The sequence below is a fragment of the Megalops cyprinoides genome, chromosome 15, assembly GCF_013368585.1.
Source record: "Megalops cyprinoides isolate fMegCyp1 chromosome 15, fMegCyp1.pri, whole genome shotgun sequence".
In the NCBI taxonomy this organism is placed as follows: Eukaryota; Metazoa; Chordata; class Actinopteri; order Elopiformes; family Megalopidae; genus Megalops; species Megalops cyprinoides.
The window spans coordinates 27,355,690-27,383,199 of record NC_050597.1 but is presented as its reverse complement, the minus strand read 5'-3'; the positions used below and the strand labels follow the sequence as shown (position 1 = coordinate 27,383,199).

At 43.1% G+C, this 27,510-nt stretch overlaps 1 protein-coding gene across 3 annotated transcripts in view; it reads left to right on the top strand.

The window, feature by feature from the left end:
- The first annotated feature begins 1,001 nt into the window (after positions 1–1,001).
- LOC118789736 (histone acetyltransferase KAT6B-like) overlaps positions 1,002–27,510 on the top strand; it is a 43,379-nt gene continuing 16,870 nt past the window's right edge. For 2 of the 3 annotated variants that reach the window (XM_036546322.1, XM_036546320.1), the window contains exons 1-6: positions 1,002–1,157; positions 4,713–5,595; positions 23,938–24,046; positions 25,544–25,659; positions 26,313–26,394; positions 26,847–26,979. In XM_036546322.1, the coding sequence (XP_036402215.1) occupies positions 4,903–5,595; positions 23,938–24,046; positions 25,544–25,659; positions 26,313–26,394; positions 26,847–26,979 (1,133 nt within the window). In that variant the 5' untranslated portion in view covers positions 1,002–1,157; positions 4,713–4,902. Of the gene's footprint in view, positions 1,158–2,512; positions 2,569–4,712; positions 5,596–23,937; positions 24,047–25,543; positions 25,660–26,312; positions 26,395–26,846; positions 26,980–27,510 lie in introns of all 3 variants that reach the window. The other variant, XM_036546321.1, reaches the window with a different exon arrangement.

The window sequence follows — 27,510 nt, the reverse complement described above, 5'->3', positions numbered from 1 at the left end:
GGTGGTGTCGTGGTGAGATTCATACTTCTACCCGGAGAGCTTAATGGTCCAGTAATATTACCAAATTGACTTATTTTATCAAAGAGCAGGTGGTAATTTATGTCATTCATGGATAAAGCATTTATTCACTATTAATTTATTTTACAAATCAGAAGAAACACATAAAAGGCCCAAGCGCAATAAAATAGATTGGAATAAGTTTTCGAATGTTCTGCAACTAAATAGTTAAACATCAAGAAACGTGTTTAAAATCACAAATCCAATACACGCATGATTCAGCAGTTTTATTGACCACCCTTAATATATTTGTGAATCACATCACCCACCGTTAGATTAATAATCGGGTCAAATATGAATTGGCATAACCACATAGATCTGTAGGTTATACCGCTATATAGTGCGATTCCCCATTTACAGAAGTTCACGTGTGCATTCACGTTTGAAACGGAAACTTCTTATGGCTTATTTCATAAACTACGGTAACTTTATTGCTTCAGCAAAAATCCAAGTAGCCTATATTCCTCTGTAATTTGCTGCCAATCGTAGCGTTACTTTTACGCATAGAGCCACAAAGTAATAATACCCAACCAAATACCTAGAATGTTATCATTCTGAATGTCATTCTGGTTCTAAAACTGAATATGCCCAGTAAAAATCATTATAATTAAATAAGAAATAGCGTCCTTTGCTGCTAAGCAAATCACATAGGATCTGATATTTGGGAAACTATAGGCTACTATAGCCTCTCCAGCACGGTATTTGAAAAATGAAAAGTCCGTTATCTTTTGTCCATGAACGTTAAAAGGTGGTCTTGCTCCCTTGTGGGAAACACAGAAATTGCCATTATTTCCCCACGGTCGGTGTATGAGCACACATAGCGGCAATATTAATAACGTTACTCCTCCTTTCAAACTGTATTCGATAGAGTGAAGAAGGGGGAGGGTTCTACTTTGTCACAGGCTGCTATGTAGATTAACCTTTCAATTAGTTGTTATCAGGTCCTTACTGCCACAGCGCGAGCTGTCGCGTGCGTTCATGTATTAAATGAAGGAGAGCCTTTGGAATTCAATTTTTCTTTTTTTATGATTTATGACTCGTCGCATCAATTGATGCACTTATGAGGAGGAGAGGAGAGACCCTCGAGAAAACTTGAGAAGGTAACTACCAGTAAACGTTTTCCAGCCAGATAGCATCAGTAGGCATTTTCCTCTCCCTGGCTTGGCGTATATAGTCTTGTTGCCTTTAATTCGCATGATAGATAATGTTAGCTAGTTAGCAGCATCTGTTTTGCAAGATGCGCTTAGAGCTACTTGAAATAATTTCTGGTTTAAAAATAGCTCAGCAGCGCAGCAATGCATCATGTCAATTGTAAAACATGCACGAGCTGGTTAGCGTGGAGGTATCAGGCTATCTAGTTAGATTACGGAATAGAAGACATTATAAGATCGCTCACTAGCTAGCTGTGGAATTTTCCAGATACATTTCTGAAACACAGTTTGCACGGTAGCTGGCAAACGAGCTTTTCTCTTCACGCTGCTGTGCGTTCGAAAATGAAAAGTTAGCTAGCTAGCTAATTGAATAGCGAATATTTATCGATACAGCGAAGATACGCTTGCTGCTGTCTCAGGGAGATCGCGAGCAACATTAGTTAACAAAATGCAAAATGTGCATGCATTTTGTCTGGCGGGGCTGGTTTAGCAAAAGTAACTGCAATGATGTAACGTTTGCATGTAACAGTTACACTTTTTGTTTACCACATGCTTAGTTGTTTTGTTATTAAATGGGGAAAAACATGTATTTATTACTTGTTAACTAGCTAGACTAGCTTTATTAGAAGGTGACAGCTACCTGGCTCGAATAACTTTCGAGCAATTAATACACAATTTATAGCCTACAGTAGTGTGTGGCAAACAACAGAATGGATAAATGATAGCTACAGCCCAGCAGACATAAGTTAGTTTAGTATATAAAATATGTCTTACTAGCTACAGTTACAGCCAACAAATTACAACCATGCAAACGTTAAATGTTCCAAATCTATCACGTAAAATATATATTTTGATGAGGACCATCAGTAAAGGTGGGCTGCTACAGCGGGTGTGAGCTGTGTAACCCTTTACGGTCGATGTAATCTTATTCAATGACGCGGTTAATCATTGCATCGGATGCAATTCTCCTTTATTCTTTTTCTGTTTGCGGGCGAAGGTGTCGCCTTAAGGGACGTGAGTCACTTATCTTGGTCTAATCGTTACCTTAAAAGGCGGGGCAATTGAATATTATTGGCAGATCCTAGAGCCAACAAATCCTCCGAGGGGCAGTGCTTGTTGTTGATGATTGACGTCTCTTTTATCAAACCAGAAATCGCATTTTGTCTTTTGCAACCAATATTAAAGTTTCTAGGGAGGGCACATTGGTGTGAAGGTAAGGTTTAATGAGACTCCATTGGGCTGTAATCAGTGTCATGTCGGATTCATGTAAACTACAACATTGTAACAAAATGGCGTCTGTTTAGGTAACACCAGGCAGCAGTGCCGTCAACCCACAGTCACTCAGCTGGTAGGAGTCAAGGTTTGTGATTTGTCTTTCACTCAATGTAGTCACAGGTTAATTGGTACATCGACTTGACTGCCATAAATTATCGATGATCATCTGTCGGAAGTGGTCATAAAACATATTTATCCAATATGCGATTATTCAGTGAATTTGACTAAACGAGCTCGAAAACGTTAGCTGGAGACCAGCATTAGCCTGGCAGCTACCAAGCCTCTATGGACAGCTGACGCTAGCTGGCTAACTGGCTAGAGGGTTATAAACTTGGAAGTAGCATAGCGAGATTTAGCTATATTTTATTGTGTAATGTAGCCCGCAAGCGAATGCATTTCTCCGATGATTTCTTTGCACGCTGACTGCTTGCAAGCCTGTCTGTCCTAACTTTATATAAATGTCTGCCTAAACTGTCAGATCCCATATTGAAATGTTACCATTTTATTTTGTAGATTTGCTACACTCTAACATTTGTGAACTTTAGAAGTTGCGATGCATTAGTCTAAATGGCTCGATGTCAAAATGCATTACTGGTCCCTCAAGTGGTTTAGATCATAGCTGGTAAATAATAGAATTGACCATAAAAAGGAGTCGCTGAGAAGGAGTCTCTTCAGTGCAAAGGCTGTGGTTTCTGTTTTTGCAGTCCTGACCCATCTGCTGCAGTACAGAGTGAGGTGTGATCATTAGGATTTTGCACTACAGCTAGCTAGCAAGCTTGTTGTAGGCTGAAGAATGCAAGAGAAATCGCACAATGCAGGTCACCTGCTGGTTGTTCGATGCACTCATAGTTTTCATCATTTATGTGTTTATCCATTGCTTTACCGAACAGAATATATTGTAAATATCACGATGGCTATCTTAAGTTATTAAATGTGATTTCCTATAGCATTTTAATCAAGCTGCTGTCGTATGACTTGACACGGGCTGAGTGTTGTAAATGAACTGGCGACGAATAAACAGTAAATATTTTTAGGACCTGTCATTATAAATACTGAGTGACTATTTCATGAATGAGTAAGCACTAACTACATTTTAATCGCAAGACCACTCAAGCTTTTAAGATGACCTCGCTAAATTTTATTGCAGCATTCATACTTAGCTAGTTGGCAAGTACATGAGACAATGGGGGAAACGTTATAGCTGTGTAGTTAGCACCTGAATCCTCTTGCAGCTAAAAAGCAAGCGGACATAAAAATTAAAAGCTCAAACCAATGGATTAAATTAAGTTTCCAGGTGTCCATATTCCTAGTAAATACAGGTTTATAATCTGTCTCCTGCATGTAGCCTACATCTTTTCTGTGTTGGCCTGGTCTGTAAATATGTTGAGGAAGGGATCACTGTAGCTACCCACTTTTTAAAATGTGCAGAATCTGGAGAATCCCCTTGTCTTCTGAAGTGACACTACAAAATGTAACACCAGTGTCACTTGTCAGAATGATGCTTGCAAGGGTTTAACTGCCTCAGAAGACTTTTATCTGTTTGAGACTGTGTCACCCTAAACTCACTTGGTTTCCTTCTGCATTGGATGCAGTCACTGCAGTACAGATAATTTAATCAGTTAATTAACCCACATCCAGAAATAAAACAATCATTGCTAAAACCCTGCTATGCAGGCTAGAGTGTTTTCAGTTTTTTTAGAGGTAACAGAGGGGCCATATATGTGTTCATAACTGTTTCAGACTCTGGAGGCTAACCAAAGCAGGTCAGACACTGACAATACTGTCTTCCCTATGGATGGGAACACCCTACTGAAGGAGGGCAATGAACATTGACTGTAGTTGCATGTGAAGGCATAGCTCAGCCTGTTTGATGTTTCAAGATGGTTTGAGTTGCAAAAAATGAAAGTAAGTTCACCACAAAACTAAGATGGTTTCTAATAATACAGAACAGAGTGAGGGATTGTAGTGGATTTCTACACAGTCATTCATCTGCAAAATATTGCCTGAGGTCTGATTTTTAGATTGCTGGATTCCTCAGACAGCCCCTGATACTGTGAATTATAAGTAATAATTTGGAATTTTGTAGAATATTCTTACATTTTCCATATTCAGAAATAATACTTGTGTGAGGGGAACTAAAGTTCAAGCAGTAAGGTCAAGTTAAGGCAAGTTAAGGTCAACTTGACTTTTGTAATCTGCTTTTTTCCATCTCTTTTCCTTCTCTTTTAGGTTTTGGTTGCATTCGCAGGGAATTGTGTTGTGCAAGTTACAAACTGTTTGAGACTAAAGTCAATTGAGGAATATCCTTCACAGATACCCAATCCTGCTATTAGGTTGATTACCGTTCCCTAGGATTTACAAACATGTTGTCATATGCCTTGCCACACAACATATTTTTAAAGCGCCTTTCAAGATATGGATGCATTTGATTTGTGACAGGAAAAAGGAGTATCTCTATGGATCATGCGTTCATGAAACAAGATATTCAATCATGGTAAAACTGGCCAACCCACTGTACACGGAGTGGATTCTTGAAGCAATACAGAAGATCAAAAGGCAGAAACAGCGGCCTTCAGAGGAGAGAATTTGCCACGCAGTTTCGGCGTCGCACGGGCTCGACAAGGCCACCGTCCTGAAACAGCTGGAGTTAAGTGTCCGCGATGGCTCCGTCCTCAAGGTCACAAATAAGGGGTGCGCATCGTACAAAGACCCAGAGAACCCCGGGCGGGCGGTGCCCCCCAAGCCTGGGGCCGCCCCCGCCTCCCTGGCTGGGACAGCGTGGGCGCTGGGAGACCTCCGCCACGTTGACTGGAATAAGGCGCTGAGGCGGGCCATCGAGGAGCTGGGCGACCCTGGCGGGTCCTCGCTGAGGAACATCGAGCGGTACCTGCGGGGCCAGGAGCACCTGGCGAGCGCGGTGGCCAACCCGGCGTTCCAGCAGCGGCTGCGCCTGGCGGCCAAGCGCGCCGTCAACAGCGGGCGGCTGCTGAAGAACGGGCCGCTCTACAGCGTCAACTATGGGAGCGCCGGGGGAGGGGCGTCCCCCAGGTGTCCGGGCACCCCCCCGCCCTGCCTCCCCCCGGTCACCCTCCTCCCGCACGAAAAGGACCAGGTACGTCTCGGCTTGTGCCGTCTTTTAAAAGCTTCCGTGGCCTGTGCTTGGTGTTTGAGTGCCCCCTGAGCTCCCACTCGTTTATTTTGCTCCAGGAGTTAGGTGTTTGTTGGCTGAGGCTTAAAATTTTGGGCTGATTGATGCCACACATTGATGCAACCTGTAGATTGTCAGTTGCTCTTATTGGGCACCTTGAGCATAAGATGCATGGGATGCTGACACGCTGAAACTGTGTTTCCTTGCTGACTGTATGAGATGGAACACCGTCATGTCCGTGCTGCATTTGTGTGTCGTGACTCTGTTTATGGACTTGGTTCTGACTTGGTAACTAAATATGCTTTATGCTGACACTCGAGCTCATATGTCTTTGCACTGACTCAGCAGGTATTTTCAGACTGTTTGATGGTGTGGGTGGTGTTCTCAGATGCCTCTCGAGAGACTTGTGTATTGTGTCTGCTCTGTAAATCGTTGATATGTTCTGTACATTAAAACTTGTCACTTCATTGTGTTTCATGTTGCTTGTCATAAGAGAATAAAGAATATGGTGGACATTGCAAAACTCATAAAGGGTAATGCATTTTGGCATACATGGTGCAACAGGGAATGTGTCCTTGTCATAGACCTTTGCCTTCATGATGTGATGTTTGGGGAATTTCTTTGTGGGTGAAGCCTAATCAACCAGCTTAGGATGGACACTTTTGGTTTTATGTGGATATTTGAATCTGTTTGTGTCCTTGTTAGCTATATACAGTGTTTAATCATGGAGTGCTGATGTTCAACATTTTCATCTGTAGTGTTGTGTCACAGTAGTAGTTGGAAGTTCAGAATTATCCTCAACTCTGTGGGGGTCATCTTTGCGAAATGACCCCAATGAGATACTGTGCAGCTTCACGCAGGCTCATGATGTGTAGCAATGAGTGAATGACTTTCATGTTGACAGCTCTGTTGTAATTGCCTCTAATTATTCATTTAACCTTTGCTAATAGGACGTGGGCATCGTTTTATTGCAAGTTCAGCTTAATTCCCAGATGCTGTGTGAAAAATGTTACTTCCTTTTCTGGCTATTTAAGGCAAGAAATAATTTTTGACAAGACGTAATTGATATACTAGGATACCTCAGGGATAGCCAATATTGAGTAGCATTACTTTTTACAAAAGAGGCTTTTAGACCCAAGTGAAATTGAATGAGTTCAAGTAGTTTAATTACAAAATATCCGTTCTCCAAAGCTGGTCTTATTTTCCACTAATACAGCTTGTACATTCTAATAGTACGGGTGTCTCTGCTCAGCTGGAGAGGTTTATCTAGCTCAACACCTTGTTAAAAGGCAGTTTACTGGAGTCTGCTGGTGAGTGTGAGGGGGTCACTGGAGTCTGCTGGACAGTGTGAGGGGGTCTGCTGGAGTCCACTGGACATTGTGAGGGGGTCTGGTGGAGTCTGCTGGTCAGTGTGAGGGGGTCTGCTGGAGTCTGCTGGTCAGTGTGAGGGGGTCTGCTGGAGTCTGCTGGTCAGTGTGAGGGGGGTCTGCTGGAGTCTGCTGGTCATTGTATGGCAGTAAAGTGTTTTCCTTTACTGTTAAGTAACTTGCTCTCTCTTATTGGACATGTTCACCAATTAAATCCAAACATAATTCCTATTGACACAAATGGAGTTTTAGACCACAGTTTGCTTATTTGGAGGTTTTCTTTGAATTGCTGTTGAATGTTTTTGATTTAATCGTACACTCCTCAAAACAATTATTAAATACTATGCACAGGCTGTACTTATCAGTTGGTATTATTATCATGAGCCCAAGTTTTCCCTTAATGCATGCAGATGAACAAAATCAGGTCAGCACAGAAATGGCAGATGTTACCAGCACTCCGGTGAGCCGAACAGCAGTGATAGAAAGCTAAACAGCATCCAGGGATTGCAGCAGTTCCTACCTGTACATTTTTGTCTTGTTGCTCTGGAGGCTGTGTGGATGACCTCTGAACTGAGGCCGCTGTCCCACCTGTTGCCCACGGCTTCTGCAGGCCACCCGTCACCGTTTCCACTAATAGCATCCAATTGTTTCGATTACACCGAAGCAGTTCCCTTGCAGAAAGGTCACACATCTCCCCTGTGGGTGCGGCATAGCTTGGGCTTGCACACTGAATAACTTGGCAGTTGTTTGGAACCTTAGTCATGTGGCATCCCCTCTTCTGCTGTGTTTTAGCCTTAGTCATCCTTAACCTGTCTTTACCTGTATTAAACCTTTACTTACAGATATAGAGTTGAATATTAGGATGCAAAATTTGTGAGGATTTTTGGATGGGGGGGAGGGGTTGGAGGTGGAAATCAAGCAGATGGTCATTAAACTGGGACACAGATTATGCAGGAGTTTTCAGTCATATTTTCTGCTTCACCTGTTTTGAACACAGCGGTGAAGATTCCACCAGGTAGAATGTGAGCACTGTAATGTAAGATCAATGAAATGGACGCCTCTAAATCTGTGGTTTCCTCTTTCAGTCAGGCTGCAGATGTCAGTATGGTCAGAGACTTGATTGTGAGGGTGTTAAGTCCGCACAGCTTTAGTTTGCATGGATTTGAAGCAGCAATCCTTAAGTCTGTTTACTGCTGAAGCCTTCATCTTTTTTCCCTTCAGTTTTTCAGCTTATGAATGTCAACAGTTTCTTATTCAGCCGTGCTCTAAAACTATTTTTTATTTATTTTTTGAATATTTCAACAATTCGAACAATTTTTGAATTCATTTTTAAATGACAAAAAAGCAGAAGTAGTCGTTTGAACGACATCTCTTTTTTTAAGTCACAAATTGTTCTCCCATCACAAATGTGACAAAAGAAAGCAGGGTTTAGCCCCTTCCTTTCTGTGAATTAACCCTCAAAAACCTACAACAGAAAGCCCAGGAGCAGCTGCTGACGGACCAGTCCGCACCGCCCGGTTTATAACAAAAGGTCCTTTTTAACGCCTCGAGCCGACCGGCTCCCACCCAGCCACCTCCACCAGACACGTGAGCCATCTGCAAGACAGCGGGCCTCTCCAATTGTGAGGCGACTGGCACCATGCTATCATGTCCTCCTGTCAATGACGGGGATCTCCTAGCAACAGTCAAGGTCCATGCCTGGAAACCAAAGGCTTGCATTCAACGGCCGATTCAAAGACAAGGGAATGCGCCCCAGACTTGATTGCCAAATAGCCTCCATTGTTAGCAGCCCATTGCAAAGTGAGCATTAGCGAGGGCCCTGCCCTGTGCCGGAACAGAAGTGACCGGTGCAAACTGAGCATGTGCAGGCCAGGCCAAAAAGGCTACAGATTCTGCTAGTCTCATATTAATGCGGTTAAATCTTGTTAAATGTGGAGGTCGGTCCAAGAAATGTCAAAGCGGTGACAGTGGGGTTTTTTTTTTTTCTGGTTTCTGGAAGGAACTGGTCTGAATGTAGTTTTACTGCTGTGTGCTTTATTTACTTCGAGCTGTTGATCCGAGCAGGCGACATGTGCTTTTGCTAATAATTTCACAACATTTTTTATCGATTTCAGCAGCCGCAGAACTCATGATGATGTGTGATTATTGAACGGCAGTAGCGTCTGCCTAGTCATATCCAGATGAGGGCAAAACACATTGCGGTCACATCAAATTGGGCCCTGATCTGAGCTTCAAGTCAGCAGAAAATCATATTCTTGCATATCATTGTAAAACAAAAGCAAACAATTCTGTTCTTCTCCACAATCCTTGCATTAAAAAAACAATTTGTCTTCCCCACCTGCCATGATAGAGTGCATTATGCGCAGCGTTACCCTGGCACTTTTAAGCAAGCCTATGTCATGCTAAGACACGCTGCTGTGACTCCTGGATCAATAACAAAGAGTTCAGTAATGGGAAACACCACTCATATTTTGGCAGGAGGAATACCTCCTGCGGAGCAAGTGGTCTAAAAATTGAGTGACAACCTGTCATCCACCTATACAACAAACCACTTGCCCAACTCAGCCCAGAGAAGAGTTTCATCATCCATTTATCTGCCTGCAGCATGAATGCCTGTGACTTGCATTCACTGTGCTGCACCTTCACATTGTCACGTGTTTTTGTTCATTGTGTATCCTTGCCTGAAAATAACTGCCATACATTACGGGGCTGTAAACCTGTGTTTCAAACAAATGACTTTGGTTAGATTAATGCTTTCAGAATTTCCAAAATCAAAGTGCATGGTGAGGATTTGAATTGGACTTGTGGGTAGACAGTCTTATTCCACCGGCCTATATCCATGTCAATGGCAAACGATGCTGAAAGCGTCACTCGAGTACGTAGACATTTCATTCTTGTCTTGATTGGCAATCTTTTTATCAGAATTAATGTGGTAATTGGTTCTTTGCTTCATATTAGAAAAGAGCTCCCTTACAATTGAAGAATTTTCATTTTTTGCTTTGAATTCATCTGCATCTGATTACTCTTTTGTGTTTATCGAAAACATGGAGAAGCAACTAATATAAGCAGTGACCTCACTCTTTGCTGGTTTGGGCACAGTTCACTGTAAGCACTCAGCAAATGTTCATTTTTTTTCCTGCTGGAACGCGGTACTAATTGAGTAGCTGCTTGAAGTGATGCTCAGTAATTGTATCATTGGGTTAAAAGAAAGGAAAAAAGAGGCAAAGGGTTTAATATTTAATTAGGCACCAAGGTGCTGTTGGTAAAAGTGGAAGGTGACCTGAGCGCATGCTACCTGAAGGTGCACTTGATCTGACACCCCTACCTGCTCGACCTCACCGAAGTAGTCGCGGCGCAGTCACACGGCTGTCCTCGTTAAGTCCTTTGAAGTCTCGGGGAGCGATGAGCTAATGAATAACGGGGATTTTAACAGAACGAGACTCTAGTTGGTGAGAGAGTGCGGCCTGCTGTACATTCCTGTCTTAGTTTCAACCGTGAAACTTTGCCCTGCATGGTAAATAACACACACACACACACACACACACACACACACACACACACACACACACAGTTCTTTCAGATTACCATCTGAACTGGATTTAAGTGGTTGCCCACTTCACTGAAGTGGAACTGAATTGCCGAGCGTTCGGGATAAGATGATCTAAATTTCTCATCGCCTGCCAGTACTATGAAGACTTTTTTTCCTAGCGTAATTCCATTTACTCGTGCAGTTGGTAAGGGCCCCTCTTTTTTTGTGATCATGGACTCAAGGGAGGAATTTCTGTTTTCGAACAGAATCGGGCATTTCAGATTTTCGAAACTCAATAGAGTGCTCTGCATGACTGCATAGTTGAATGCATGACAACATGGCATAATAGCAGTCAATCAGGAAGCTTTTTACCAGTCATTTTATGAGAGATGTACATATTGATTGACATTTACCTGTAGAACAAATGAAGCACAAAATTTGCTGTAGCTTCTGCAGTCTGTCTATGAATCCTTAGTCTGTTACACGGGGGACTGAGCTCTATGTCTCCAAAATAGTCTAGACAGATAATTTCATCTGAGTTCTGAGAAACATGATGTCCAGATCATTCTGTTATTAAACTAGTCTTGTGTAAATGCTACTGTACTGTGGCTAACAAATCATAAAATCCACAAGCCCTACAAGACATCATTACGAAATTATCTGTATAATGCCAACTGATTCCTTTGGATTTTATTTTTGAGTGGCTGCATTGTACGTTGATGCATTGTTACATACATATACATGTACATATATACATGACGTAGATGAACAACTGGCCAAATTCCATCATTCAGGTTTATTTTAGGATTGATGAATGAGAAAGGAGGATTTGATGCTTAACTTCTGATTCCTTACCCGGTTAGTAAGTGTTCAGGTTTTTCAGTGCAGGTAGCTAAATTGAACAAAGTGAGCCTAATGAAGTCATTCATTGTGAGAACAACATTATGAAACCCCGTACAATTTCTCTAACCTGCCAGCTAATCATCCAGGTTCACCCAGCTATTAGTCATTTGGCTTGTGTAATGTATTTTATTTGTTGTCATATTTGTGCTTTGCTGTCATTTCTGACATATTTACTATTACTATAAAACCATTGCTGTGTTGTTGTTTGCACTGTAAGGTTGAGGTGGACACAGGTTTCCATGCCTCTGCTGAGAAGCATATCCAGAAAAGGGCTGTTGCATGACATGTTTTAGAATGTAGCCTAAAGATAACCGGTAGCTGAGCTCACCTAGACACAGTTTGATGGCCATTTGAGTGACCATTTTATCATCTTTGTCCACCACATCAAAGTACCACAAAGTTTACTAATGGGTGCTGTATTGCAGACCACACCCTCTTCTTGACACCAGTTAATGGACACTGTGTAAGTTTAACAATATAGTCTATACATGTATCCCTTGGATACAGAAATATCTTAAATGCATGAAGTTCATGGAGAGAATTTGGCAAAATTTAGTCAGATAACTTAGACACAGGTTTAAGCTAGGGTATGGCTTTTTTATGTAATACAGCACAGCTGCAAGACAGAACACGATTCAGTCTAAACTTACCTAGATCTAATGCAAGACAAGTGTTGTAAAAATGGAAGCTTATAGGATGCCCCTGTTTTTGTTAACATTGGCCGTAGTGCATTGCTGTTCCAGATTCATCAGCCCCTCCCTGTAATGTCTGTCCAGTTGGCTCTAGAATTCCAGGTAAACGCTCAGATCATGATGCGACATCAGTTTATTATATTGAGTGAGTGTGAATTGTGATTTAAGTCTCTTACATAAAATGACACCGTATGTTCCTGTTACGAGGACAAAGTAATCCCATCCGAAAGCTGGCAGTGGCTCTCTGAAGCATCCGCTGAAAAGCATAAGCACGCCTGACTAAATGTCATTTTGAACAAATAGTCTCTGAATCGCTCATGAGCAGCTTGTTTATTGTATCAATATCCGAGTGTGTGTTTTTTGCTGGCAACGTGTACCCCCCAGCAATATAACAACCTTATTTTGAAAATTGTGATGTAGTCGCTGAGAGAGAGAGGTTCTGTGGCCTCCTGAGGCTGAGGCGAAGTCCCAACAACTCTCTGGCATGTCAGAATATTTCCAAAAGCAGTTACCTTCAAGTGTCCTGCTACACTCATGACATTAGCCACTAAACTGTGAGGTTAGCTGTCAGTATCGAATGGTTTGGCTGTGCAGCGGTGAGACAGACAAATGGGTGGTCAGAGTTCACGAAAAGCTCCATGCTTCATATTCCTGATAAAACATGAATGGCTACCTAGAATTAGCTGCTATACATCTGCATTGTGTTTTGAAATATATTAAGCCCACTGTAGCTTTTCATTTTAGTTGCGTTTTGAAGTTGTTAGCTGGAGAGAAGCCTTTAAAGAAATGAAACGTGCAGTTTTCCAAAGTAAAAGACAAACACATTGTGTTGGAGGAAAGACTCTAGTATACATATTGTTTTGAGACCCATGTTAATTGCAAGAGATTGCAAGGGATTTGTGTGATAATGAGCTGGGAAAGACTTTTTTAGGTCTTCTGGGTAAAAAAAATTTGAATTTTGGAAACTTGTAATTATCCAGGTGGCAGCAAAAAAAAGGGTGGTGCAGTGATACTTCACTGCTGCATATGAAATTTGAATTTCTCGTTCTTGTCCGCAATAAATCATGTTAACGCAACCAGCTGGAAAAAAAATGGGGCCAAAGTGATGCAGCCTATAGACTAAACTGTGAAGTGCAGTGACCTTTTTGGCAAGAGATGGAAACGTCTCGTACTGTTCCAGAACAGTCTTCAATAAACAAGAGGATAAGAGAGAGCCCTTCTGCATGTCTGTGCTGTGATTTATTGTAAATGATGGCTATGTGGCCTGTTGTGTGAAGTGCGTCAAAATTACCTAAGCCATAGCGGTGATCCTTTAATTCACACAATGAAGGCCTTGGTGGTAGCATTGCCGAGAGTCTGCTGGTCTGAACATGCAGACTTTAAGCTTGTTGCATAAGCCACTTTTTTACCCCCATAGCCAGGATGTACTCTAGCACCTATCCTGTCTGCTGACACCTCACCACCGCTAAGCTTGGGTAATATCTGGTGCAGTGGTAGGTCAACCCCAGGCCCCGCATGTGTTCTTGTGATTTAAGGTTATGCAGCTCTTGTAGACACCGCTGTGGTTGCTGTGAGAGAGTACAGGCTAATGTTGAATTGTAAGTGAGATCAGGAAATGTTTCCCTCATGACCTGATCATTTTAGCAAATACGGTACTGTAGTTGTATGCCAGTATCTGATTTGCTGTTTGCTTGTCTTGGCCCTTATTTTTAGCCTGATGCATCGTCACTGAGGGGTTTGATGACCTTGTTCTTGAAGCTCTTAGGATGCACATGTATCCTGCCTTGCCATGCTTGTGAATTTCCCTGGATGAGAGGATCTGCCAAATGGATGAATGAACATAATTATTATTATCAAGATGATCTTCTGTGCATATCTATTCCTGTATGAACTTTCTGGGCAGTAATAAGAGGTATTTTATGTGGGTGTTGTTAAAGTTCATCATTAATACCCCTGCTTTATTAACTCCCATGATTCATGGAGCAGATTACTCTAGATGTGTAATCCACAAGGTTATTCAGACTAGAAGAAATCTTAATTTTTATATGGTTATAAATGGATAAGCCTCACAAATGTCTTTCTTTCCTGTCCTTACCTATGCCTCAGATGAGCTGAGTGTTTTGTATAAAATGTTATAACATTGTTATATGTTGTTATAACAGATTATCTTAAAACTGTTCTTATTACAGACAAGCTCAGAAGTGCTTTTCCTTTTGAAGTAAGAAATGAAATTCAGCATGTGTCACAACCTAGGTAAACAAGCACTGACTTGCTAAACTGGGCATCATTCATTACGAGCCGTTAGTGAGCAAGTCGGCTAGAAACCGAAGGCGGATTGAGATAGAACGTACATGATTACAATTCTCTCTATGGGTTTGTTGTTGTTGCTGTTGTTGGGTGTGGTGGTTGTCACTATAAGAAGACATTTGCTCATTGTCTGTGTCGTTGTCGCTCTGTGAACTAGCCTGCCTTGCTGGTCAGGACTTGTTGGTGCACCAGACAAGTTGACATATGCTTCTAATGCAGCCCATTAGAAGAGGGTAACATTTCAATAAAGGTGAATTTAGTCCAGTCCCTCTGAGCCCTTAGCTGGATAGTGAATGGAGATTTTGGGTTGGAAGGTAGAACGGTGCCTGTGATTTGTGGCTTAGATTAAATAAATCTGGAAAATATTGTGAAGGCAGGCATGATAGAGAAGGAAATTTGTGGAGAACAAATACAACTCTGGCATGCAAATTCATTTGGAGTGCTGCAAATGTTTCTTACTGAAAGCCCCAGAGTGTAGAAGCAACAGGACCTGGGACTGTTTTAGTTTGTTATGTATTTGTTGTGGTCTGCAGTGTGATGTATTCATTTGTTTTGTTTTATATATATGTATTTTTGTAGTGCGAGTACAGATAAATATCCAGGGCACTCTCAAAGCAGTTGAGGTCAAGTGTGCCGTGTGTCGTGGGGCTCACAATAACCGGGCTGTAATTTCGTAACTTTAACCCTGGGAAAGCTCTTGCAGTGCCAGAGAACGGCAGTTTGTACTTGACAGCAGCGCATCCGTTCTCATGGTGGTGGGGTGGACGAAAATGCGGAGAGGCATCCATTGAGCCTCAGCCTGCCACCACGGCGCTAATCGCGAATATGAACAGCAGTCAACAGATTGACAGAGCCAGAAAGAATAATAGAATTCAGACTGTTTTGCAGGGCTAAAGAATTAGCGGAGCTCCCAGAGGGTTGCGTTGCCAAAGCATAGTGCAAACATTCCTTGGAGGGGGGAGGGTGCTTTACCGGGCGGGATTCCCCAGAGACCGAATTATGCACACCCCTTAATTGTGCTGTTGTGAACACTGATCAGCGTCCGGTTTGAACGCCTCTGATACAATGGGCCCCTTCACACAGATGAGCTGCTTGCGAGCGATGATTCAGCTCTCATTCTGAGTGCCTGCACAAACAGCTCACTATCGCTCTGAGGTAGCACCCCTCCAGAAACTGCAGGGGAACCAGGTCCTTTACAAATCCTCGGCTGTCCCCTGAAGTAGAGGCAGGTTTTCTTGGCGGTTTTGGTCACAATTATCATTCAAACACAGAGCAGGTATAAGTAGAGCTAGGAAATTGTTTCAAAAATGAGCCTGGGAGAAGATGGTTAATTGGATGTGCCAGACACATGCCAGGTCCTTACCAAGATGATTTGAAAACGCTTTGCACAGCCGACCGTATGTGTTCCCGGGGTTTCGTTCTTTCACAGAAATTCCCAATGTGCCATTCAAAGCCTGCTTTTGAGCCAAGCTGGCAGCTCTGAGGACCTCTGAAACGCAGAAAGGCCTGTTCGAGGTTATGTCTATTGCCGTGCCAAATGCCGTTTAAGAGCGTGGTTGTGATGCTATCATCCGTAGGAATCCATCTGATATTTGGCAGTTGTCACCGTGCCAAACTGTCCTGACTGTTCATCAGGCTCTGACCCCTCTGTCCTGTCTGTCCCTGTGTGAGAGAGTTGTAGCTCTTCCTGCTGTTATTCAGCACTTGGGCTCAGTCACGGTGCTCCAGCTGAGGGACTGGAGATTTCCCAGGGATGTGTACTTCTTGGCTGAGGTCTCCCAGCATATTCTACACAGTTATTGGTAAGTGTTGGTGTTGGCCAAATGAAAATGCGTGCTGCATTGTGATGTCACAATCTTAACATCACTGCAGAGTACTGCAGAGTGCAGCAGTGCCTCAGGAAGTGTAATGTCCTTGCTCTCATTCATTCCTTTGGTGTGGAATGTTCTCTAGACTTGGAATGACTAGTGTCAGTCTGACAGTAGAATGCTTTGTCCTTAAATACGTTATGGCTACTGAATTCAAACTGTTGTTGCTTTTTTCCTTAACTGCAGAATATTTTTATTCGGCAGTTACAGGAATTTGTGAAAAAGCAATTGAAGAAGACTCCACTTGATAAAATTCCATACTCAGAATTTATGAGAGCACATTGCAGTCACGTTGAATTCAGCCCACTGGGGTTAGTAAGACATCCTCCACACAGTGGTCTAATGTAGTGATCTATTGCAGAGCATGTGATATTACCCTGGGGTCTTTTGTCTCTGTGGCAATCTGTGGTATCCGTTTACAATTCTAGTGATTGGCTTGGGAATGTGTGGTATCAGTTGACAGCTCTACTGATTGGCGTGGGAATCTATGGTATCAGTTGACAATTCTGCTGATTGGTGTGGGAATCCATGGTATCGGTTTACAATTCTATTGATTGGTGTGGGAACCTGTGGTATCAGTTTACAGTTCTGTTGATTGGCATAGGAATCAGTGGTGTCAGTTTAGTACTCCATAGCTTCCCCTTTTGCAAGCTCATTGCTGACTTAGCAACAGACCTTATGCAATGTGACTGGCACAGGTTAACTTGACCACATGTTTTCCATTTGTACAACTGGGTATTTACAGAGGCAGTGCAGGTTAAATGCCTTGCTGAAGGTTCAAAGAAAGCGCCCCAACAGGAAACACAACCTTTAACCCTAAGCTAACAAGTCCAGCTCCGTAACCATCATTGTACAATCTCTGTTGGGAGAAACTTACCATAACAAACATCTTGTGTTACCTCAAGGATGACTGTGTCTAAGAGCTTATGTAGGTTATGTTTTCAGTCTGCTCAGAATAAGTTTCAGAGTGTTTTTTTACTGTGACATCCCCTGTGTTTGCAGAGATGTATATCTATAAATGCAAGAAATATTACTCTCCCAATAATCCTCCGAAAACCGCGTCTACTTTTTCCTCTGTTTCCACACATGAGGTTTGTGGGCTGCAGCGGCTCGCTAAACGTAGCAACCCATACTTCATCGCAGCTGTCTGGCAGGTGGAGTCAGTGTGAAAACGGCTTTGTAGTAATTGCTACTCTTATTACATGCTAACTCTGTTTCGCGCTGTTTTACAGGGTAAGCCTTCGGTGTCTGGTGCACCTTCTGTTCCAACTTTTCACAGGAGCTGAATGGGGGAGAGTCTGTGGTGTTTGAACAGTGTTTAACTGGGTACCTTTCACCCCTTAACTGCATGATGCCACAGCATTACAAGACTTTGCTTTCGGCACCAGTAACGCACAGCATCCCGATCCAGTGAAGGAGTCGGCCAGCTTGTTTGCAGCACAGTGTAACAGACTACAGTTCAAGCACGTAGACGCACTCTGTTAACCGCAGAAACGCTCTGCGTTAACCTGCTCGCAGCTTTCTGGACCCCCCCCCCCCCCCCTCGCTCTCTGACTGGCGTCCGCATCACGTCAAACTCTCCCCAGGGCCGTAATGCGCATGTTTTGACGAAGATCGATGATCATTGCATCTGTTTTCCGCAGAGCTAACAGACGAGGCCCTGCACTGCTTCCTATCCATCACCGTGTGTGTTGTAATGATGATAATGAAATGTTTCTGATTGCACTGTTATGAGATCAAATTTGATTTTCCACACGCCCCACATCAAACGGTGCCGTTAATCTGCGGCACAGCTGTGACATTCCTTGTGGCACTGACATCTAGGGTTGAACAGCTATCAATCACTGTTTAATAGGCTTACCACTAGCACATTTAATTCTATCAAACAATTGATAAGTCAGTGAAAAATACAAAAAATTATAGCAGTCAAAGAAAAAAATAGTGGATTGAATTCTGGAATTTGCTTATGCTGATGGTTTGGCTGGTTGGCATTAGCTTGCAGTTCCTTTCCCATTATCACAGCAAAATAGCTTTGTCCTAATGTTGGACTGCCTGGCTAGCCAGAGCGGTTTATAGTGTTATAGTAGAGAGCAAAGGGGCAAGATGCGCACAGCTAGATTTCATTATGACACAAACATTTTGCTCTGAGGAAATGCATGGTATTGCAGAATTTAGAAATGGGAGTTGGCTGAGAAAGCAGAAAATTCACAATTCAAAGAAGTTTAAATATAAAAGCATTTGGGGGGGGGGGGGGGGGGGGGGGGCATCACCAAACCCTAGTATGGATAACCGCATTGCCCTCACTAACTGGGAACGTGGCAGCGCTATTCATATCATTTTGTTTGCTGGCGTCATCTCTGGAGTACAGTTGTACATGTGTACAGCGATTATTACATTATTATTTTAGCAGTTTGTAATGCGGCGTTTTTGTATTGATTGAAGGCAGTAATGAAAGTGAGAAAAATGCACAGACCTACAGTCTGCATGCACCTGCAGATGTTTTCCGAGAAGGGGGGTGGGGGGGGGGGGGTGGTGGAAATGAATTGGCACAGCAGGGGTGCTGGAGCATACTAATACACAGCATCATTAATCCAGCTACGCTTCCACGTGCCAACGGATCCAAACCCTAAGTAAATATTCACAAATGGTCTTTTGTGACTGCTGCGCTCTCCGAGTCTGTTACTTAAGATCAATGATTCTGCATGTCGGTGGCAGCCGGGATCAGCCTGGGTTGATTCTGCTAAGCATCAGTATTGCTGCACGTAGCGAATCGGGTTTATTTGCGTCACACCTTGGGCACAGCGTCTGCCCGGGTCCATTAACAGCCATCCTCCGAGAGGCTCACGGCAAGACCGCTAAATACGATACAAATCGCACTTCCACATAATCATGTTCTAATCTGGTTTATTGCACTCAAGTCATGGCCGTGTTATTCTGTTATTCTATTATTCTCTCATTTCCGCTCACGTCCCGAGGAGTATTAACATTGGCGCGTGCTGTAATCCTGTTGCCTTTCAGCTGTGATCTGTTTTATGGAAATGGTGTGGCCTGACTTGTAGAGAAATATTTGCCTAAATGTCAAATAACACAGCAGAAAATGGAGGGGGGGCATTTGTGTGTTAGGGGTCTAGCAATGGTTGTGTAAGTATTTTTCCATATGTACATTAAATGTATTGTAATATATTGAGAAATACATTGTGCAGCCCAAGAATATATTGCAGAATATAAATGCTACATACTACTACTACTACACTATATGGTCAAAAGTATGTGGACACCTGACCATCACACCTATATGAGCTTATTGGACATCCCATTCCAAAACCATGGGCATTAATATGGAGTGCCCCCCCCCCCCCCCCCCCCTTTGCAGCTATAACAGCCTCCACTCTTCTGGGAAGGCTTTCCACAAGATCCTGGAGTGTGTCTGTGGGAATTTGTGCCCATTCAGCCAAAAGAGCATTTGTGAGGTCAGGCACTGATGTTGGACGAGAAGGCCTGGCTCACAATCATCGTTCTAATTCATCCCGAAGGTGATGAATGGGGTTGAGATCAGGGCTCTGTGCGGGCCACTGGAGTTCCTCCACACCATACTCATCAAACCACGTCTTTATGGACGTTGCTTTGTGCACAGGGGCACAGTCATGCTGGAACAGGAAAGGGCCTTCCCCAAACTTTTGCCACAAAGTTGGAAGCATACAATTTTCTAAAATGTCTTTGTATGCTGTAGCATTAATGTTACCCTTCACTGGAACTAAAGGGCCTAGCCAAACCCTGAAAAACAGCCCCAGACCATTATCCGTGTTCCACCAAACTTTACAGTAGGCACTGTGTATTCCGGTAGGTAGCGCTCTCCTGGCATCTGCCAAACCCAGATTCATCCATCAGACTGCCAGATAGTGAAGTGTGATTCATCACTCCAGAGAATGCGTTTCTACTGCTCCAGAGTCCAGTGGCAGCGTGCTTTGCACCGCTCCAGCCATTGCTTGTCATTGCACATAGTGATGTTGGGCTTGTGTGCAGCTGCTCGGCCATGGCAACCCATTTCATGAAGCTCCCGACACACAGTTCTTGTGCTGATGTTGCAGCCAGAGACAGATAGACACAGCTCTGTAGTGAGAACAGAGGATAAGCGGTTTTTACATGCTACGTGCTTCAGCACTCGGCGGCCCCGCTCTGTAAGTTTGCGTGGTCTACCACTTCGTGGCTGAGCTGTTGTTGCTCCTAGACGCTTCCATTTGACCATAATAGCACTTACAGTTGACCGGGGCAGATCTAGCAGGGCAGAAATTTCGCGAACTGACTTGTGGCAAAGATGGCATCCTATGACAGTGCCACGTTTAAAGTCACTGAACTCTCCAGTACGACCCATTCTACTTCCAAGGTTTGTCTGTGGAGATTGCATGGCTATGTGCTTGATTTTATGCACCTGTTAACAATTGGTGTGACTGAAACACCTGAACTTAATAATTAGGAGGGATGGCCACATACTTTTGGCCATATAGTGTTTTTAAAATATTAACAGAAGTCAGAATATACCACAACAGCAAGGATTTACATATTTAAATGTATTTATTGAGCTAAAAAAATGTGTTCTCTAAAATATATTTTCTTTATATTTTTTCATATGAGTAAGTCTGCACCTGGCAATGATACAGCTGTGGTATTAGTGTTTTTGGGATTGAATACAAATCCAGTCACCTTGGACCCCCAAGTGGCTCAGAATAAAAGTGCTTGTTCCGGGTGCAGGCTGAGCTCTACAACCCTGGCTCAGAAACTGGCCGTGTCATGTGCCAACAGTGACCCACAATGGGCAGAACAAATGGGCTTTGTTCCTCAAGGGATAAGGGTGGGTAGGTTGCCCAGGCTCCTCTTGTTACTCCACTCTTGGCACCTTGGGACTCCTGTGGGTCCTGAGAGTTATCCAGCTAGCATTAAGAGGATGGAGCTCTCCTCTGAAGATCATTGCCTCCTGGTGCACTGTGGGATTTGTATTGTATTGTAAGTATTGAACAATGGTTGCAGTAGGCAACATATATATCATCCTAATCTCCTGAATGGGTTTGCCAGTTACGACGTGACCTACAATTTCAGTTTTCTTTGGTCCTTTTTATTTTACACACGTATACAAATATTATTAAATGATTACCTCCATTGTTTTAATCGATCTCTCTCTTGAGTGCTCTTAATTTTGAATATGCCTTCCAAACTTTTATAAGTATTACCTTCTACCTGTGTAGTGTGTAACCCTGATGAAGGCTTTGATGCCAAAATGCATTGATTTTTAACTTTAAATATAGATTTCATTTTAGCAAAGTGACACAAGAGTTTGCATTACACTGGGTTCAGCAGTCACCGAGGTGGGTGAGGAGTCTGAGGACCTTCAGTGTATTATTAGCAACTACTAACATTTGGGTGAAAAAGGGGGATGAATGCAAGTAGACAAATTACAGAAAAGGAAGAAATCTAGTCATCTGTCTATTACCAGAAAGGCATCTATTCTCAGAAAGGCCGTGAGGAGTTGACTCGGCCGATCCCACGTGCGAAAGTTGTAGTAAAAAGAAAACTAGCACCTCTTTGCAGGGGTTTCACTTTAAGATGTGACATTCGGAGAGCACTTCACCAGCGGGGAGGTGCCAGCGTGCCCGGCCTGCAGACTCATGTCGGAGCGTGGGCTCTGAGCATGTGGCGGCACCAGCATCCGGCGCATTCGCACAGGCCCGTCCTCAGCGCAGGCTTCGTTGCACAACAAACCACAAATGCGGAGCGACCCTTTGGCGTTGACCAATCAGCTGCGCTGGCTGTCGGGTTTTCTTGTCAGGCAGCGCCCACTGTTCCCGGCTTCTGTCTCTGGCCACAGAACACCACCCCACACCACACCAGCGCCTACACCCAAACATTTTGCTCAGATATTAGGAGTGTGTAAAGCATTATTAGGTAAACACCACTGGCGGCGGGTGAGCTGGAAACAGGGGAAGCCCGAACACTACCTTTTAAATCTATCATTACTTTCAACCTGTTCCCCTTTATCCTCCTTGATTAACAATAAAACAAATAATTCACAGAATAATCAACACTAATCGCATAATTAGAATAAATGATAATGCTCATGAAACAGCGCAGATTGTCTGTAGTTTGTGTGCTTGTGAAAGCTACAACATGAGATTGTTTATTTAACAAGGATGGCATTTATCAATTTAAATTATGTTAAATGCTCATGACACAACACAGCTTTTGTGAGGTCTGTGTTCTAAACGTTATTGTTCATTGCGCTCAACCTAACCTATAAGTTTATTCTCAGTAATTTAAAAAGATTTAACTAAATTTAGCTCCGTTTTGTAATTTGAATTTTGTAACACAAGAAAGCTATAATGTGAAACATAAAAGAGAAAGCTTTGGGATTACTTGCCACTTAATTATTCAAATTGCCATCCTTGTTAATTAAGCAATCTCATGCTGTAGCTTTCGCAATAGCACACAAATTTCAGACAATCTGCGGTGTTTCACGAGCGTAATCATTTATTTTAATTATGCGATTGGTGTCGATTATTTTGTGAATTATTTGTTTTATTGTTAATCAAGGAGACTAAAGGGGAACAAGTTGAAAGTAATGATAGATTTAAAGGTAGCGTTCGGGCTTCCCCTGTTTCCAGCTCAACCTCCGCCACTGGTAAACACACATAGCAATCAGGCATCCTTGCATTATTACATCACAACGAATGTTTTTTTGCGTGTCAGGAACAAATCCCTCCTGAAGTCTGTAATCGGTACAGTAGAGTAAATGCAGATTTCCCTATTTGCAGACATCTGAAGAATACATTCCCCGTGAATGCTCTCCTGGGTCTCCAGGGTCTCCTGCACACCGTGTTGCATTCAGAAATGGAATTTTAAGCAATTTCACACAAAGACTGAGTTCTAAGGTATTTTAATGTTGCCCAGCAGAAGAGTTACCAGTCCTTGGTAGAGTGCCCGTCAGAATGGTAATACTACCTTCATGGCTATGGTGCCCTTTCCAGAAGTCGGGCCAGAAATTCGCCACCAGCTGAGGAGACTCCAGCTAGTTACTTTGAAATGAACTTGGGGGTCGAAAATGAACCCCACTCGCTCCATTCTGCAGTCAATGTTGGAGGCCTTTTTCGATTCGCTCGTGATTCTCCACACAGTCCATCTGGCTGGGTGTCAGGTATTCATTTGTGTTCAGCGTCCAAGACTCTGGTGCAGGGTTTGTAGTGCAATTCACTCATCCTTGTCTCCAGTCACTGTCCTGGTTCTGTCTCACCTGAGTTTGAGCCTTCTCTTCAGACCGCATCTTCGCTCCCCTACTTAATCATAACACTGAAATCTTTCCTTTCCTGGTGTATTACCAGAGGCCATCGAACTTGTTGTTGAAATGTTTTTTTTTATGATCATTATTATTATTATAACAGGTCTGTATTTATGTTAACACTGGTTTTACAGCGCTGTGTGATGGACTGACGTGTGTTCCTAATGCGGTCTGTGGTTTTCGTATTGTGCTGTTGATTGTGTGGCTGTGAGAAGCATTGTAGTGTCCTTGTGCTCTGCCACTCGCTCTGGATAAGAGTGTCCTTTCAGGCGACAGGACGCAAGTGTGAGCTAACAGCGCTGTCCTCTCCCGCCAGCCTCGCGCCGACCCCATCCCCATCTGCAGCTTCTGCCTGGGCACCAAGGAGTCCAACCGGGACAAGAGGCCAGAGGAGCTGCTGTCATGCGCCGACTGCGGGAGCAGCGGTAAGTCTGCCACCGCCCCCCGCTCCCCGCCCCGCCTGCCCCCGCGGCATGGCAGCAGGGCTTGGCTCACCGAGGCGGCGAGTTTTGGCACGGGCGCCTGAGGTCTGCCACCCAAGGCAGCCGGAGACCCTGTGAATGCGAATGTGATGGCGGTAATGAGAGGCAGCTGCTAAATGTTAGCTTGTTGGTTCTTTCTCACCGAGTTTTTTTCCTTCCCTGCGGTTACCCTTTCTATAAATGGGGATTAATTGTGTTCACAGAGGCTGAACACCTTGACTGTCGCTGTGCTGAAGTGCTGGAGAAATTTGTATTTGTATTTTTTAGCTTAGCTAATGGATTTGTGCCAAAGCTGTACTGTAGTGTGCATGTCCACAGGTTATTTGGAAAAGATTTTCATAGTGCTAATGTATTTACATTAATGTATTAATAAATTTGAGCTTATTTGGTAATTGCAATTTAAAAATAATTGCATGAAGTTTGAAGAGGGCCTCCTTCACAAATATACCGTGGGCGGCGTAGGACTCATCCATGTCATTTGCCATAGAATAAATTTGCTTTCTACTCTTTAATAGATTCAATGATTCATTCATTAATTTCCCCCCAGTGTCACGTATGAGGTTATTAGAGGCTGTGAATGAAGTGAAATGGCTTAGGGTGGGATTTTATTCAGTGCAATCTTCATTCAAACAGATGGTAAAACACGCCTGTCTTTGAGTCATATTTGGTGACGGAACTGAGGCGCAAAGATATGTCATATGCTGCCACAGATTCTTGACATTTTCCTTTACTGTTTTTTTTCTTGTTCCCTCTTCAAACAATATTGCCAGCCTTCCATTAAATTACCTCTCTAATGCAGTAATTTGTTTTGGACGATTATTCTAAATGCCACGTGGAATTGTTCTCCCGGTGACATTTTTATTGCCTGAATTTGACTAAATAGCATTAAGGTGGTTTTCATTAACCATGCGCTGTATAGAAAAATGCGCTTTCTGCTGTCGAACAGCTGTGTTTAAAACCGGGGAAGTGAGTGCGAGGAGGTGAACGCAAGCTTTTACGTGACTTTAATGAATCGACCTCCATTACGGCAAACGTTTCTGCCTCGTTAAGATCGAATTATCTTTAATTAGCTGCTTGAATGTGTTTGGTAATACAATGCTTTTAAACACGGAGCTTGGAGCGAGATCACGCGCACTCTCGGCAACATCGACGCGGCGCGTAAATATTTAACTTTAGCGCTTCGCGGTTAGGTCGCGTTCTGTTAACGAAACCCATTTTAATGGGTAATGAAAACCACACATGCACTTTTTAACCTTATGAGTAATATTTGTTTGCATTGCAATCCATTCAGCGTTTCCTTAAATAGTTATGCGGGTTTCAGCCTAAAAGGTTCGTTTGTCTTGTGTTATAATGATGCATTGGCTCCCTGCAGTAGAATACACCCCAGCCATTGAATATAGGAGTGCACAGGGCTAATTTTTGCCATTACATTTCCTAAAGGTCACCCGTCGTGTCTGAAGTTCTCCCCCGAGTTGACCGCAAACGTTAAGGCGCTGCGGTGGCAATGCATCGAGTGCAAAACCTGCAGCTCCTGTCAGATTCAGGGGAAAAACGCTGTAAGTCAGGTTCCCTTCTACCGCACACCAGCAAACACAACTGTTTAGCTTCATATAATTGGCAGTGATTGTACATCTCCGCTGTGAGTGAAACCATTTAGCTTTAATGGATTTTGTATTCACATGTTAAGAGCAGTTTGAAGATCCCATTAACTTGTAAATATTAAGCTGAAGGATCTGAAAATAGCTTTGCACAGTACAGATAAATTGAGTGTAAACAATAGCGAGGGAAAAACGCACTGTAATTTGTATTATGTTCACTGGCTTGTGTAAAAATGAGTTTACTGACTAAATGTTGTTGTTTTTTAGTGACAGTGTTAAGAGTGTAGCATTACTTTTCTAATTAATTTTTAGCATAATTTTAAGGACGGTTAGGAATTTGTTAAGGATGGTTAAAAATACATACATATTTACATTTTTTATGAATTACCATTAAAATGATACAACGTAATATAAAATGTGTTTTTATTTGAAATAATTGTCAAAATTATGATTTTTTTTTTGGGGTTGGCCTATCTTAGCCTTATCCCAGTTCATCTCTTACAATGAACGTTCTTTGAGTTGGTGTCTGCTCAGGGCTGTCTTCTCATCCACCCATCCATTCATTTGTCCATCCACCCATTATTTTCTTTGCACTTTCCCTTCTCTTTCAGGATGAAATGCTGTTCTGCGACTCCTGTGATCGGGGATTCCACATGGAGTGCTGCGATCCACCGCTTGCCAGAATGCCAAAAGGTAAAGAGGCTTGTTTCTGCCTCTTTGGTCTCGGTGAGAAATGTACCCCTCAAAGAGAAGGACCCGCAGTGACTGAAAAGCCTCCTTTTAAATCTCCTCTTGTACTTCACACACTGTATATGCACTTGGAATACTCAAGTGTCCTACAAGAGATTTGCGACCGGCGGTATTGCAGCACAGGTTTGCTAATTCTTGAATTGTGCTTTTGGAAGAGATGCTAATGCAACATGATCTCGCCTTCAAAAGGGGCTATTAAGTCCATCTCGGTGGACGGCAAATTGGTCCGACGTTTCTCTCAGCAGATTTTCCTTTTGTGCAGGAGAGGGTAGTCCCGTTCAAGTGAGAGCGTTTCTCTGAGGTGCTCAGCATTAAAAAGCCATATCTCAAATGAATTTGTGTCGTTTTGAATTGATGAGCCCGCCTAATACACTGTACGCTTGGACCTCTTCCAGGGATGTGGATCTGCCAAGTCTGTCGGCCGAAGGAGAAGGAGAACGGGCTGCTGCACAAGAGGGCCGCACAGATCAAACGACGATATGCAAAGCCAATAGGAAGGCCTAAAAAAATGCTCAAGCAACGGACAATGTATGTTGACCGCAACCATTCAACATCAAATCAGCAAGCGTTTTATAAACCCAATAAAATGGTAAAGGGTACTCTTTGGTATGAATTCTTGAGAGCATATTGGATTTGACCGTCTTGTCAACTACTAATCAATAGAGGAGTGATTTATATCCAACAGTCTGATAACTCATGTACGTTTTAAAGTTTATGTCATACCGAGTTTCAGAAAAGCTCTGGTTGTGCAGATTGTGGCCGTAGTCAAACGGTTCTTCCAATATTTAAGTGCAGATTTGATTTACCCGTCAATGGATTCGGCCATTTCTCACACTTAGCCTCAGGCGTCCTCCTCACAGAGTCTGGAGAGGTCCTGCTGTGGTGGATTTCCAAAATCGTGACCGCTCGCTTTTTCTCTCCTCTTTGATCCTCTAAGCGCCTGTGATGCCAGTGAACCCTGTCCATTTTATCTCTCTGCCCCGAAGCGTCAGAATTTTTAAGGTTTCTGTTCAGCCCCTTTGCGGCTGTACCACCCCCTCCGTGTTATGTGCTTTCTCT